A 12,831-nucleotide genomic window follows, 5' to 3' on the forward strand; every position below is an offset into this window, starting at 1 on the left:
AGTGGCTCACAACTACCCGTAACTCCAGGGTATCTGACACTCTATTCTGGCCTCTGTGGACACTGCACACACAGTCCACAGACATACACACAGTTGAGATACTCATATGTTTAAAAATATTTTTAAAAGGAAATGACCAAAAAGTAGCCCATCTCACAGGTGACAAAAAAATGACTGGCTCATTAGTATTTCAGCTGTAGACATACCATCATTAACAAAACAAAGTTCTAATAATTTTTACACTTTTATTGTTTATCACCCTCACAATACCCACAACCCAGAATAAAGTACAAACAGTGACTGCCCCTTGAAACAGGAGGCCGTGGCCATGGCTCCCCACCGCTGGGGTCACGTGTAAATGTTGCTTTGAATCTCATTTGTGGTCATCAATTTCTTCAGTATTTCTCGGCTTTCAGGGATGTTCTAGGAAGAAAGAAGGAGTCACTGAACACGCTCCTGTCCCGACACTGACACACAGGAGCCTGGCAGCAGGCACACCCTGCCCTTCACCTCGTCTAGTGAAAAGGAGACGGTCACTGGCCTGGCCAGCTTGACACACCTCAGTCAGCTGAGAAGGAAGTTTCAGCTGCAGGCCTGCCCAGGACTGTGGGCCTGTCTGAGGGGCTGTCCTGACTGAGAACTGATGCAGCAGGGCGCAGCCCACTGTGGGTAGCACCCCTTCGGGGCTCGTGCACCCGGGCTGCATAAAGAAGCCTGTGAGAGGTGCCCACCCTCCAGCCCTGGCCTCTGGGCCTGCTCTAACCCCCTCAGGGAGGGGTGGCCCAGAAGCAGAGGCTAAGTAAATCCTTTCTTCCCAAAGCTGCTCTTTGTCAGAGTATTTCATCACAGCAGCCAGAACCAAACTATAACACATGCCCTTAACACACACACACACACACACCATCAGCACACATCTCTCACACCACGCTACCACCCTAACACAGTGGCTTATGTTCTCCTTACCTACTGCCCACTCCTCCCCACTAACACCCCATCTTCTGAAGTCACACTTTCTCAGGCGTCTTTCCTGGGTTGACTGCTTGCTCCCTCCAAGTGAGCTGCCCTCGAGCCATGCCCCTCCTGTCTGTGGAGCTGCCAGGGGAGGCCACAGCAAGGTCCCAAGATGTCCCTTACCCACAACCACAAACCGAGTACCAGCTCAGGTCCGCTGTGCTCAGTCTTGAAGGTGTGGCACTGAGGCAATGGACTGCTCAGTCCAAGTGTCCTGAGGACACGAGGCTGAGGTGAGGTCTCAGAGCCTGTGTACAAGCCAGCATACTCTCAAGCACCAGAAATCCCAGTGCTGAGGACGCTGGGCCTCACAGCCTGGCCAAACCCACAAGCTCCGGGTTTCAGAGAACAAGGTAAAGAAGAGGAAGACACTGACCGCTGATCTGTACCTCCCCCCCCACACACACCCATCCCCCCCCCACACACTGATGAGCTACACCTCAACCCACACACACACACCGCTGACCTATACCTCATCCCCACACCCTGTGCCCCTCCACACACTGAGCTCATTTTTTGTTAAAAGAGAACAGTACTCAGCAGGTCATGGTGGCAGGCACTCTAATACCAACACTTGGGAGAGGCTGGCCTGCGCAGCGTGGAGGAAGGCTACCTCAGACGTATGAAAACACTCTCCAGAGCACCATCTCACCTGCCACAAGCCACCACCCTGAGGGCAAAGCGGGACCGTTGAGAGGTGACTTCAGCTAAGTTTATTCCAGCCTGATCCGCCAAGTCCTGGTGTTCCTGAGAACACCTCCATCGTGAGACACACAGTGCCTCCTGCCTGAGGGACATGGCGGGGTAGCCACGCAAGCCCCCCAACAGAGAAGCTAAACCTGAAGTGCCTCAGGGGGAGAGAGGGCCAGCAGCTGAGCCCTCCCTCCCAGGAGAGGACCTGCTTCATTCCCAGCCACAGCTGGGCTCACAGCATCTGTGACTGCAGTTCCCAAGGAGCCAACAGGCACTGCACGCCTGTGGTGCACATAGGCGCTCACAGGCACACACACAAACAAAATAACAAATCAATCTTTAAAAGATAAACTACCAACTTCCGAGCTAACGGGCTGCAGGAAGCTCTCAAGCAATGACATCTACCCACAGGGACACTCGAGTGTCAGAGCAGTCCACGAACCCACACTCAGGAGCACACAGCTGCCGCAGCACAGAAACCATGGGGCAGCGGTGTCAAGAGCCCCGTGTGTGCCACCTAGGCAGATGCTGGCCTGCAGCACGGCCATCTTTCGGTCACTGCAGCAATCTCGCTGCTTACCTTCACCAAGCATTCCAACATACAGGAAGAAAGCACAGGCTTAAAGGCTTCAACCGTGACCAGGTCCAGCTTCATCACATCAGTGTAGCACAGATACAGGACCGCGGGGACTTTCCACACTTGACAGTAGCTCAGAACTGCAACACACAAAGGAAAAACAATGCTTGTTTTCTAACTGTTTTTTAACTGTTTTGGATTGTTTCTTTGTTTTTTGAGACAGGGTTTCTCTGTGTTGCCCTGGCTGTCCTGGAACCTGCTCTGTAAACCAGGCTGGCCTCAAATTCCCAGAGATCTGCCTGCCTCTGCCTCCCAAGTGCTGGGATTAAAGGTGTGTGCCAGCACACCCAGCAGTGTGACATGACTTTTAAATTACACTTTTAAATAAAAGCTGTTTTAAGTCGGCTTTTGGCCTCTTTTCATCAAGGCCCCTACTGCCATGCTGCCCTAATCTTTCAAAACCAACTCTTCCTAAGGTTTTATAAATATTAGCTTTTGCATTTTCTGGCCATCCTGTCATAATTTTAAGAACTGAAGTATTACAACATTGTCCTTTTTAAGGAGGCACATGCAAAGAGTACTCTATAATGAAAACTGTGAACTAACACTACTTTCCTTCCACAAGTAACTGTAACTCAAAAAGCAAAGCATTATGCTTCAAATTCATTTAACAAAAAACAAGTAGACACCGTGGAACACTAAGCACTGAAAACAAACAATCTCTCCTGGCATAATGGGTGTCAAAGGCAGTGTGATGATCTTCCGTGTCAACCTGACAGGGCCTAGAACTGCGCAGGAAACAAGACCCTGACACGTCTGAGCGCTACCCAGATGAGGCTGACTGAGGTGTGCAGGCCCACTGTAGAAAGGAGAGGGCACAGAGCACGAGCCTTCACCTTACTCCCCTTCCTGACAGCGAAGCAATGCGGCCAGCAGCTCAGCCCCTGCTGCCAGCTTTCCCCACCATGATGGAACGTGTCCCCTTCAGCTGTAAGCAGAAGAACCCTTCATCCCATAAGCCACTTCTGCTGGGTAACGACAGTGTCACAACAGAAGTAAGAGGTAGGGCTGGAGAGATGGCTCAGAGGTTAAGAGCACTGTTTGCTTTTCCAGAGGTCCTGAGTTTAATTCCCAGCAACGGCATGGTGGCTCACAACCATCTATAATGAGATCTGGTGCCCTCTTCTGGCATTCAGGCACACATGCAGGCAGAACATTGTATATATAATAAAATAAATAAATCTTTAAAAAAAAAACAACAGAAAAGGTACGATAAAAATTTCAAGAGTAACAACCAAGCTTCGATATTCCAAACTTTCTACTTTGATAATTAACATTGCCAAGGGTCACATCCCAGCAACCCACATATAACACTGGGCTCCACTGACACTGTGGACTCGGAACGGAGAACCTCAGCTGCTGTCGAAGCTGCAGTCCGGGACTCGGAAGTGAACCTGAGCTCCCTCACACGCACACAGACAGAGAGCCGACAGCCCTGAGCTGTGCCGGGGTCACTGAGAGCCCACTTCAGAGGCCCGCCCTAGCAACAGTCATCTACAGCCTGGGGCAGGTCCCAGCGCACGGCTCACCTGCTGCAGGCAGGTCATGCACGATGTTCGGCTGCTCCAGCAGCGGGCAACACACAGGATCTCTGAACTTCTGGGTTTTTAGGGCTCTGAGGAACGGAGAAGGAAGGCTGCTGGTAGACGCAGAGGTCTTATACTCTGTGACATGGCGGCACGTGAGAACCGTTACCTGCATCTTCTTCCTGGGTCGGGAGCCAAAAACCTAAGAGAACACGGATTCTACGTTAAACTTCCTTTCCCTCACCAGGAACGCTGCTCTGGTGACTCAGCCCAACGGGCAGCGACACTTCACGCTGCAGGCGGGCTTGAGAAGCCCGCGACCATGGCTCTGAGGGCTAGCTACTCAATATTCCAAGTCACTGTCTTGTCTCTGAACGGAGGATGGCAGTGCCCAGCATCCACGTGATTACAACAGCATGGACCACGGGCCCAAAGAACAACAGTGGCCATGACTGCCACCCTACGTCACAGAGCACACTCAACACCTTCTCCCCTGCTACCCGCGAATCAGCCTACAGAGCTCAATGTCAGCGTTACCACAACAGGAGCTAAGTCTTAATCACTCTGAATCTCAAAGTCCAACTGCAAAGTGTGACTCTGACAGGTCAGCAAGGCTCCTTATATCTTTTACTTAAATTCATGGCCAAAAAAAAAAAAAAAAAGCAAACCAAAAAACAGTGAAAACAACAATTTAAAAAAAACCTTTTTTGTTTTTTCAAGACAGAATTTCTCTTAACAGCCCTGGCTTTTCTGGAACTGGCTTTGTAGACCAGGCTAGCCTTGAAGTCACAGAGATCAGCCTGCCTCTGGCTGCCAAGTGCTTAAGTAGGAATAAGAGCAGTTGCCTGGCTTTCTTTTTTTTTTTTTTTGAGATTTATCTATTTACGTACTTTATGCATGAGTGTGCTCTCTGTCTGTACACCTGCATGTCAGAAGAGGGTGCCAGATCTCATTACAGATGTTGTGAGCCACCATGTGGGGTGCTGGGAATTGAACTTAGAATCCCTAAAAGAGCAGCCAGTGAGTGCTCTTAACCTCTGAGCCATCCCTGTCTGCTGCCATGAATTCTCCATCAGAACAGACTCTGTCCCTCTGGAAGTATAAGCCAAAATTAAACAACTTTTTCCTCTTCGTTTTGTTGATGTATTTTTTCATAACAGCAAAAGTGATGAATACGAGTGTGTGCCACCGTGTCTAACTTGTTTGAAATATTTTATGAAATAAGAATATGGCTAGGCTGGGCATGGTGGTGCACACCTGCAATCCCAGCTCTCAGAGAGACAGAGGCAGGCAGATCTCTGAGTTCAAGGCCAGCCTGATCTACGAAGTGAGTCCAGGGCAGTCAAGGGTACACAGAGAAACCCTGCCTCAAAAAGAAAAGGAAAGAAAATGGCTTGTGCCAACAATAGGAAAACCAAAAGCTTTGTAACAGGTACCATAAATGATTTACACGATTAATTTCACTGTGGCAGAGCCTGTAAATAAATACTAAAAAAAAGGTTAGCGCTTGCGAGCTAGTCACTGGGTACATCCATTTAAGAAAACTCACAGCGCAATTTCACTTCCTCCTGTAGTAATCCAGTCTGAACCCATAGTACCTGATGACTGTCAGGCTGTGTGTCACTATGAGGATTTGGCTGTCACTAACACTGCAGGGGTTCTCAAAAAATATGCCTAAGGAGAACAGTGTTGATTAAAAAGCTCTGCTTTAGCCAGGCAGTGACAGCATGAGTTCGAGGCCAGCCTGGTCCACAAAACAAGTTCCAGGACAGCCAGGGCTATACAGAGAAGCCCTGTCTCAGGAAAACAAAACAAAACAAAACAACCCTCTGCTTTAACCCTTACATGGTAGCAAATGCCTATAATCTCAGCACTGAAGAGGGTGAAGCACAAGAATTTTAGGTTCAAGGTCAACCTGAGCTGCTGAGCAAGAATCTCAAAAAAGCTCAAATAAAATAAAATTAAATTAAAATATAAAAAGAAATATTTTGCTTTAAGAATGTATAATCTGAGTACTGGAGAGATAGCTAAGAGGCTCAGAACACTTGTTGCTCTTGCAGAAGACCTGGGTTTGGTCCCCAGGACCTAGATGGCAGCTCACAACTACCAAGGACTACAGTTCAAGGGGATCCGATGCCCTCTTCTGACCATAACGGGCACCAGGCATATACATGGTGTATATATATTAATATATATACGTACGTGTATATAATATATGCAGGTAAAACACTCATGCACATAAATTATTTTTATTTAAAAATGCCCTTTTCTATCTCTTCAAGTCTCAAATGTACTCTTTTTTTCTATAGTATAAGGGCAATATTTTAATATAACTATCATTCTATATAATTTTTACAGAATTTTCTTTAAGATTTATTTATGTGTGTACACCCGCATGACAGAAAAGGACACCAGATCTCATTATGGATGGCTGTGAGCTGCCATGTGGTTGCTGGGAATTGAACTCAGGACCTCTGGAAGAGCAGCCAGTGCGCTTGACCTCTAAGTCATCCCTCCAGCCCCACCCTGCATAATTTAAAAGTAAAGTTAAGCCAGGCGCGATGGCGCACACCTATGGTCCCAGCGCTCAGGAGACAGAGGCAGGTGGATCTCTTGAGTTCAAGGCCAGCCTGGTGTATACTGATTCCAGGACTGCCAGAGCTACACAGAGAAACCTTGTCTCGTGAAAACAAAACAACAAGATTAAAATTGAAACGAGACACTTTTCCCTCCCCCCAAACATACGCCATGGGGCCTCAGTGCACATAAGCAAAGACAGGCATCACCTACATGCCCACCACTCATCCCTTCTGTGTGGCACGCTGATCATTCCACACAGTTCGTTTTTAAGGCTAACTGCTTTAAAACAGGTGCACAGCAAAACTCTCATTTCCAGCCCGTTTCATTTTAGCGTCTGTCACAGGCAGGAGGCTGCTGAAGGCTGCGGTGGGCGCGCCGGCGGCCGGCCTGCTGCTGCACTGTCTGCACTGAGCCTGCATCTCTGCTGCTAGAAGCGCACAGCAGCAGTGCAGCAGGGCACGTGCGCTGAAGTGCGCGCACAGTGGGCATTCACAACCCAGCTCCAAAGCCTTCGCGCCCAGGCGGCAATCTCATACCATGGGACTTGACTTCACAAATTCAAACTGTTAGGAAATTTGTTCAAGCTATATATAAAGCATGAGCTTGTGTTTAAACTTGAGTCTTACCCCTGAGACATGTCACTCTGCATACGCAAATATTCCACAACTTTTTTAAAAATATGAACTATCACATTTCTAGTCTGGAACATTGTGGAGAAAGCATATTCAATACGTAATGGCACCTGACCAAATCGTCGTTTTTCTAAGGTCCTGGAGTTCACTTTTCAAAATACGGACTTGTAAGCACACCGACAGCTGAGAACGCGTGGCCCTGGAATCTGGCAGTGAACGGCCCTCAGAAGCCGCCTGCTGCTCCCCATTTGTGCCACATGCCTGTGCCCTCACCACTGTGCAGCCTGGGCACGATGGCCAGCACCCTGCTGCTCATTTTCAACAACTCTGGTTTGTTTGGTTGGCTGGTTTTGTTTTTGAAGACGGGGTTTCTCTGTGCAGCCCTGGCTCTCCTGGAACTCACTCTATACACCAGGCTGGCCTCCAACTCACAAGAGATCCACCTGACTCTGCCTTCTGAGAGCTGGGCTTAAAGGCGTGCGCCACCATCACCTGGCTACAGACATTCTTTTTTAATACTCTGTAACATGCTCCTACAATGTTTTCTTAAGGAAGCAAACTATCCCTGTCTAACATCTGACTGCAAATCAGTGACAAGACCCCAGTCCCCTAAACACAGCACACACAGCCGCATGGCGAGTCAGGCTTTCTCCAGCTTACCTTCTCCAGCCACTGGAACTGCTGGTCCTCAGCAATGTAGCAACTACACTGACAGAGAAAGACCTGCAAGAGGAATTTCAGAGTTCTCAAGCCAAGTGCAGGGACACTGGCCTGACATCACATAAACGCATGTAGATACCAGTGACTGGCATTGCTCTAGGCAGCCACAACCCCAAAGGCCCATGTGCTCACTCCAGGCACCAAGAGCCTCCAGGTTATAGGCACTGTGTTCTTGAAAGAGCAAACCCACACATATACCTATACACATAATCAAATGTGGCACTCACCTCCTCCTCGTCCTCTCTTTGCGCCCTGGCCCTGTATTCAGCCATGCTGCCCAGCAGTCCCGCCCACAGCTCCCCTCTCCCGAGCCCCGCAGCCCTACAAGCAAAGGGTCTGCCCAGGGCATGCACTGGAACTTGAGAATTTGCAGGCTGAAAGCCAACCTTCTCTCTCTGTAAGCTGACTGTCTCGGGCATCTGCTACAGCAATACACGGTAACACAGCAGCTTCCTCATTTTGCTGACTCTAACATTTAAGTTAGGCCTAAAACTTAGACCATCAGAAATAAATATCAAGACAAAGAATACACTGAGCAGCAAAGGAGAACCCTGCCTATGAGAGCCTGCAATGTTTACCATCTAGGGCTCATGCCTAAATTACTGTGTCTCAAGAATATAAAGTCAAGTCCCACATACCGAGGGATCTGATTTCAGCTGATAAAACACACAGAAAGCATCTGCAGGGGACAGATGGACAGTGTCTGTAGTTCTGCACCATTCATTCCAGAGCTTAGCACAACCAACTTCTTCCCAGACGCCTGAATTCATAACAAATGATGACAAAAACGCTGCAGGAAAAAAAAAAAAAAAAAAGGTTAACATAAATCAGTGTCTGTCTATGCAAACTGTACTTCATACTCAAAAGTAAACTCAGTCACCCTGAACTTAGAGCTAAAACAGTCACTCCAGACATCCACTCGGGGGCTGCAGAGACGGTCCAGCATTTCAGACTGAGGACTGCTCTCGTGTCTCAGAGTGTGGGTCCCAGCACCCAGCCCTGGTGACTCACAACTGTCTGGAGTTCCAGGTCTCAGACATCTATATTCCTGAGCAAACCCACACATATATATCTACACATAATCAAATTTTGTTGTTTTTGTTTTTCAAGACAGGGTTTCTCTGTGTAGCCCTGACTATCCTGGAACTCAACTCTGTAGACCAGGCTGGCCTTGAACTCACAGAGATTCATCTGCCTCTGCCTCCCAAGTGCTGGGATTACAGGCATGTCCTACCGTACCTGGCTTAAATTTCTTTTTAAAAATATATTAAAAAAAAAATTTAAAGACCATATAATTGGACTACTTTGAAGCATAGAAAATTTGAGACTGAGGAGTGCAGTTCTACACAGTATCATAAGCAGAACTGGAAAGACAGACTTGCCCACAGATCTTGCACAGGGTCACAATGTAACACTCTTCTAAAGCAATTACCCAGCAGACCTTCACATAACAGGCGAAAGCTACTTACTGCTTACACACTCTCTAAGCAGAGCAAACTTACAGGGCAAGGGCTCTTAACCAGAGTCCATAAACCCGTTGAAATCACAAAGGTCTCCACATGTAGACACACACACTGTTCCAACTAAACTCACATGTTCTGCCTTAAACTTCCCAGATCAACAAACGCACGCAAAGACCTTAGAACTGAAGCATTTAAAAATACTTGCAATTATTGCTAGATTCATGGACATCACAACAGACTGGAAAATAGGGCCTTGCACTGTAACTCTGAAGCTGAGAACATTTCCTTCAAATCTCATTTTTTTTTTAATGTTTATTACAAAGATGGAAAGAGCAGGCATCTCCCTTACTTGAACTAAATCTACTGTGACTTTTTAAGACAGAGCTTCATGAAAACCAGCTTGGCCTTGAACTTCTTCACGTTCCTGCCTACTGCCTCTGCCTCCTGAGTGCTGGGATCACACCATGCCCAGGGTCACGTGGTACCGGGAATCAAACCCAAGGTCTTGTCCATAACCTGAGCCACAAGCCCATGGCCTGCTGTGACCTTCTGTGGAAACAAATGATCTCCAGGTCCTCTCTTGCAATGGGGTGTGTAGTCTTGGCGAGGCACTTACCTGCTGCATTATTTCCTACAGCAATTATAAACTTGGAGCAAGGATGTTTTTCTAGCAGTGCAACCTCAAGAGATGCTTTTGTCTGTCTTTGGAGAAGCCGAACCTCCCTAACAGCAAGAGACAAAAGTAAACAAATGTCACTACAACTACTATCACACTGTAAGAGAAGGGTGACAGGTTGATGCTATACAGAGATGGATGTACAAAGAGATGGAGGCCAGCCAGACAAGATGGATGGTAGACATGTTATCGCTATGGACAGATAACAGGCAGATGCTACATATACATACATACAGGAATGGATGAATAAACAGGTGGGTGGTACAAGATATGGATAACTGTTGAACAGGTGGTATTAGAGAGGAGTCAGTGTCCTCAGTGCTCTTATGAATGGGTAAAATGCGCGCTCTCTCTTCTTAAAATACAGCAGACTCAAGCAATGACTGCTCAATGCCAGATCCAACCAGCGCCTGAAACGACTGCTAACAAGTTTCATACTGACCCGACAGACACATCCCAGCACCCCTGCGATCCGGACAGAGTGCAAGAACAGACTAAAGGCACTTCAAACACTCCTGCCAGCAAAATGCTGAATGTGACCAAGACTCCAAACAATGCTCAAACATTTAGTTGTGGCAAAGTAGGCAAGGAGCATAGACATTAATGACTGCAGGACACCATCGGTCAAATCAGGGCTCTCAGGAAGAGTGAGAAAACGAGAGGGGGCTGCCATAAACAAAATGAGCTGCCGAAAGTGTTGGTAGTTGACACAAACCACCGAAAAATACCGTATCTGAAAAAAATCTAGGTGCCTTTGACTGTGGACCAGAATGCTGAACACTTACTAGGACACTTAGGGCAGAGAAGGTGCTAAGCTGCTAAGCATGACGACACAGGTCCTGAGCCCAGACCCGGCGACTGGGAAACCAGAGAATCCCGACGGTCGGGGGCCAGCCAGGGGGGCGGAAACGTGAGAGCTGGGTTCGAGGACCGACTCCTCCAAAAGGAGGCGGAAAAGCCAGGGGGCACCCAACCTCCACCTGACCCACACCATCAACACAAACCAGACGAACACGCGTCAAGACGGCATGCTCGGGAAGGTGTGGCGTGCCTGGGGACTCCCGGGGGAAGAGAGCGGCAAAACCCTGGCCGAGGGCCGGCGGGGCTCATGTCTGTGTGAGGAGCAGTTTGGAAGGACACAGCTTGCCGCTGACACATGACACAGAAGTCGAGGGTGGAGGCCAAGCTTCCCCGGGACTTCGCGAGGGAGTCGGGGCCGCGGCGTGAACGCAGAGCGCTCGCAGGCTCCCCGACGCCGCGCCGCGCGCCCGGCGGGGAGGCCTCCCCGGAGCCTGACCTCTTCCGCGCCAGCTGCCGCCGCACCTCCCGGTCCTCCGGCGTGTCTCGCCTGCTCTGCTCCTCCTCCTCTTCCTCCTCCTCCGTCCCAGCCCTGCACGGAGCTTTCACCACCTCGCCGAAGAACGTGGCCGCCATGGCCCCTCGGCGCCGCGCCGCCGGACGGCGCCTGCGCACCCGCTCCGGCCGCGCCCCGGAACCTCTTCGCGGGCCGTCTCGCCCTCCTGGCCACGCCCCCATCTCGGTTCCGAGCAAGGCCCCGCCCTAGGTCCTCCGCGGCGGAGGCCCGCAAGCTTCCGGTCCGCCGCCGGACGTCCGGTCGGAGACAGCCTGGGCCTGAGGAGGACCGCGGCCTGGAGTAGAGGGGCGGCTGGCGAGTCAGCCTTCCCGCCCGGCGGGCCTGGCCGCCCTCCGGTGCGCTCCGCTCCACCCCGCCCACCCCGGCACGCGTGGCGGGACCCACCCGCTGGAGGAAACACAGATGGCGTCTGATGACTGCCAAGCGGATCCAGACAGAAGGCAAGGCAAGGCAAGGCGTTTTTAAAGCTTGGCCATTTGTCACTCGTATACAGTATTTTCTGGTTTAGTTTGGGTGCTGGAAGACGGAGCTCCACCTCATGCTGCTCGCACAAGAGAAGCAGATAACCAAGAGGGGACAAGGAACTGGTTCCTTAGCGAAAACACACTCTGGATTGACTTGTGAGGAGATAGGGGGTGTTGCCTATGGCAATTGCCTATGGCATTTCTTGAGGATATAATTGTCCAGTAAGTAATGTCTATGACATTTGGGAATGAACATTTAAGCATTTCATTAAAGCTCAAGAAGCAAAAACCCCATGCACCTAATAGTTCACTAGGAATTCTTCTGTTTCTTGGCTGCGCTAGTAGCAAGACACTGAAGATTATCCATCTCAAGTTAAGGTACAAAAAAGAACAGAGGACACACACTGTAGGTTAGAACATTCTGACTCGTGTCTTTGTTTTTAAGCAGGCATTTAACCACAAACAGGTTTCTCAAGTACTCTAGCCACTTTGGCCATACATGTAAGTGGGAAATGTGAATTACTGCTAATGAAAAAGTACACGGGTTCCCTTTTTTTTTTTTTTTTTTTTTTTTTTGATTTACACACATGCAAATTATGTCTAATAGTTACAGCGTTTTTAATTGGAAAAACAAACCATTGACACGTTTCTTCAATGACATGTTACAGACATTACAGACATGTTACAGCACATTCACAGCTCACTTCTGGTGACCTTAATGTCAACAAATAGCCATGAACAACAAACTCACTCTCTGAAGGCAGAGCATTTGTACCACAGTGACCAGAGGCGTAACACTGGCAGAAGCCACAATGGAGGCCAGACTCCTGACACTGCCTTGTTGGTCAGACTGGAATGAGCTTGCAGTGCTCAAATTTCTAACTTTTAAGGTGCAGTAGAGAAACGTAAGAAATAGGATTTAACTGCATTCCCTAAAGAGATGACTAGCTCTTATTCTATTTTCTGACTTGTTACAAGTCAGGCCTCTTCATTTTTGCTGCTACATTGGGGGGAAAATGTACAAGCATCACATTCAGAGCTTTCTTAGAAAACT

At 48.9% G+C, this 12,831-nt stretch overlaps 1 protein-coding gene across 2 annotated transcripts; it reads right to left on the reverse strand.

The window, feature by feature from the left end:
• Positions 1-231: 231 nt before the first annotated feature.
• Psmg1 (proteasome assembly chaperone 1) lies at positions 232-11,434 on the reverse strand. Of its 2 annotated transcripts, XM_055615011.1 has the most exons (7): positions 11,236-11,434; positions 9,879-9,985; positions 8,438-8,589; positions 7,740-7,802; positions 3,871-4,069; positions 2,285-2,421; positions 232-423 (listed from the first exon to the last, which is right to left on the reverse strand). In XM_055615011.1, the coding sequence occupies exons 1-7, from the start codon at positions 11,370-11,372 to the stop codon at positions 349-351; spliced, it is 870 nt and encodes a 289-aa protein (XP_055470986.1). In that variant the 5' UTR covers positions 11,373-11,434; the 3' UTR covers positions 232-348. The 2 variants fall into 2 exon arrangements, with proteins under 2 accessions (XP_055470986.1, XP_055470987.1); XM_055615012.1 differs by lacking the exon at positions 9,879-9,985 and having other exon boundaries at positions 11,236-11,309.
• Between the last annotated feature and the right edge of the window lie 1,397 nt (positions 11,435-12,831).

The sequence above is a fragment of the Psammomys obesus genome, unplaced genomic scaffold (genome assembly GCF_907164565.1).
Source record: "Psammomys obesus unplaced genomic scaffold, mPsaObe1.curated_primary_1811, whole genome shotgun sequence".
NCBI classification, from domain to species: Eukaryota; Metazoa; Chordata; class Mammalia; order Rodentia; family Muridae; genus Psammomys; species Psammomys obesus.

Excerpts from the sequence above, each read along its gene's own strand:
- Psmg1 (XM_055615011.1), bottom strand. The coding sequence starts at position 11,372 with ATGGCGGCCACGTTCTTCGGCGAGGTGGTGAAAGCTCCGTGCAGGGCT. Across the intron at positions 7,803-8,437 it reads AGCTGAAATCAGATCCCTCG|GTCTTTCTCTGTCAGTGTAG; the intron begins GTATGTGGGACT and ends TTCCTCTTGCAG. Across the intron at positions 424-2,284 it reads TGTTGGAATGCTTGGTGAAG|AACATCCCTGAAAGCCGAGA; the intron begins GTAAGCAGCGAG and ends CTTTCTTCCTAG.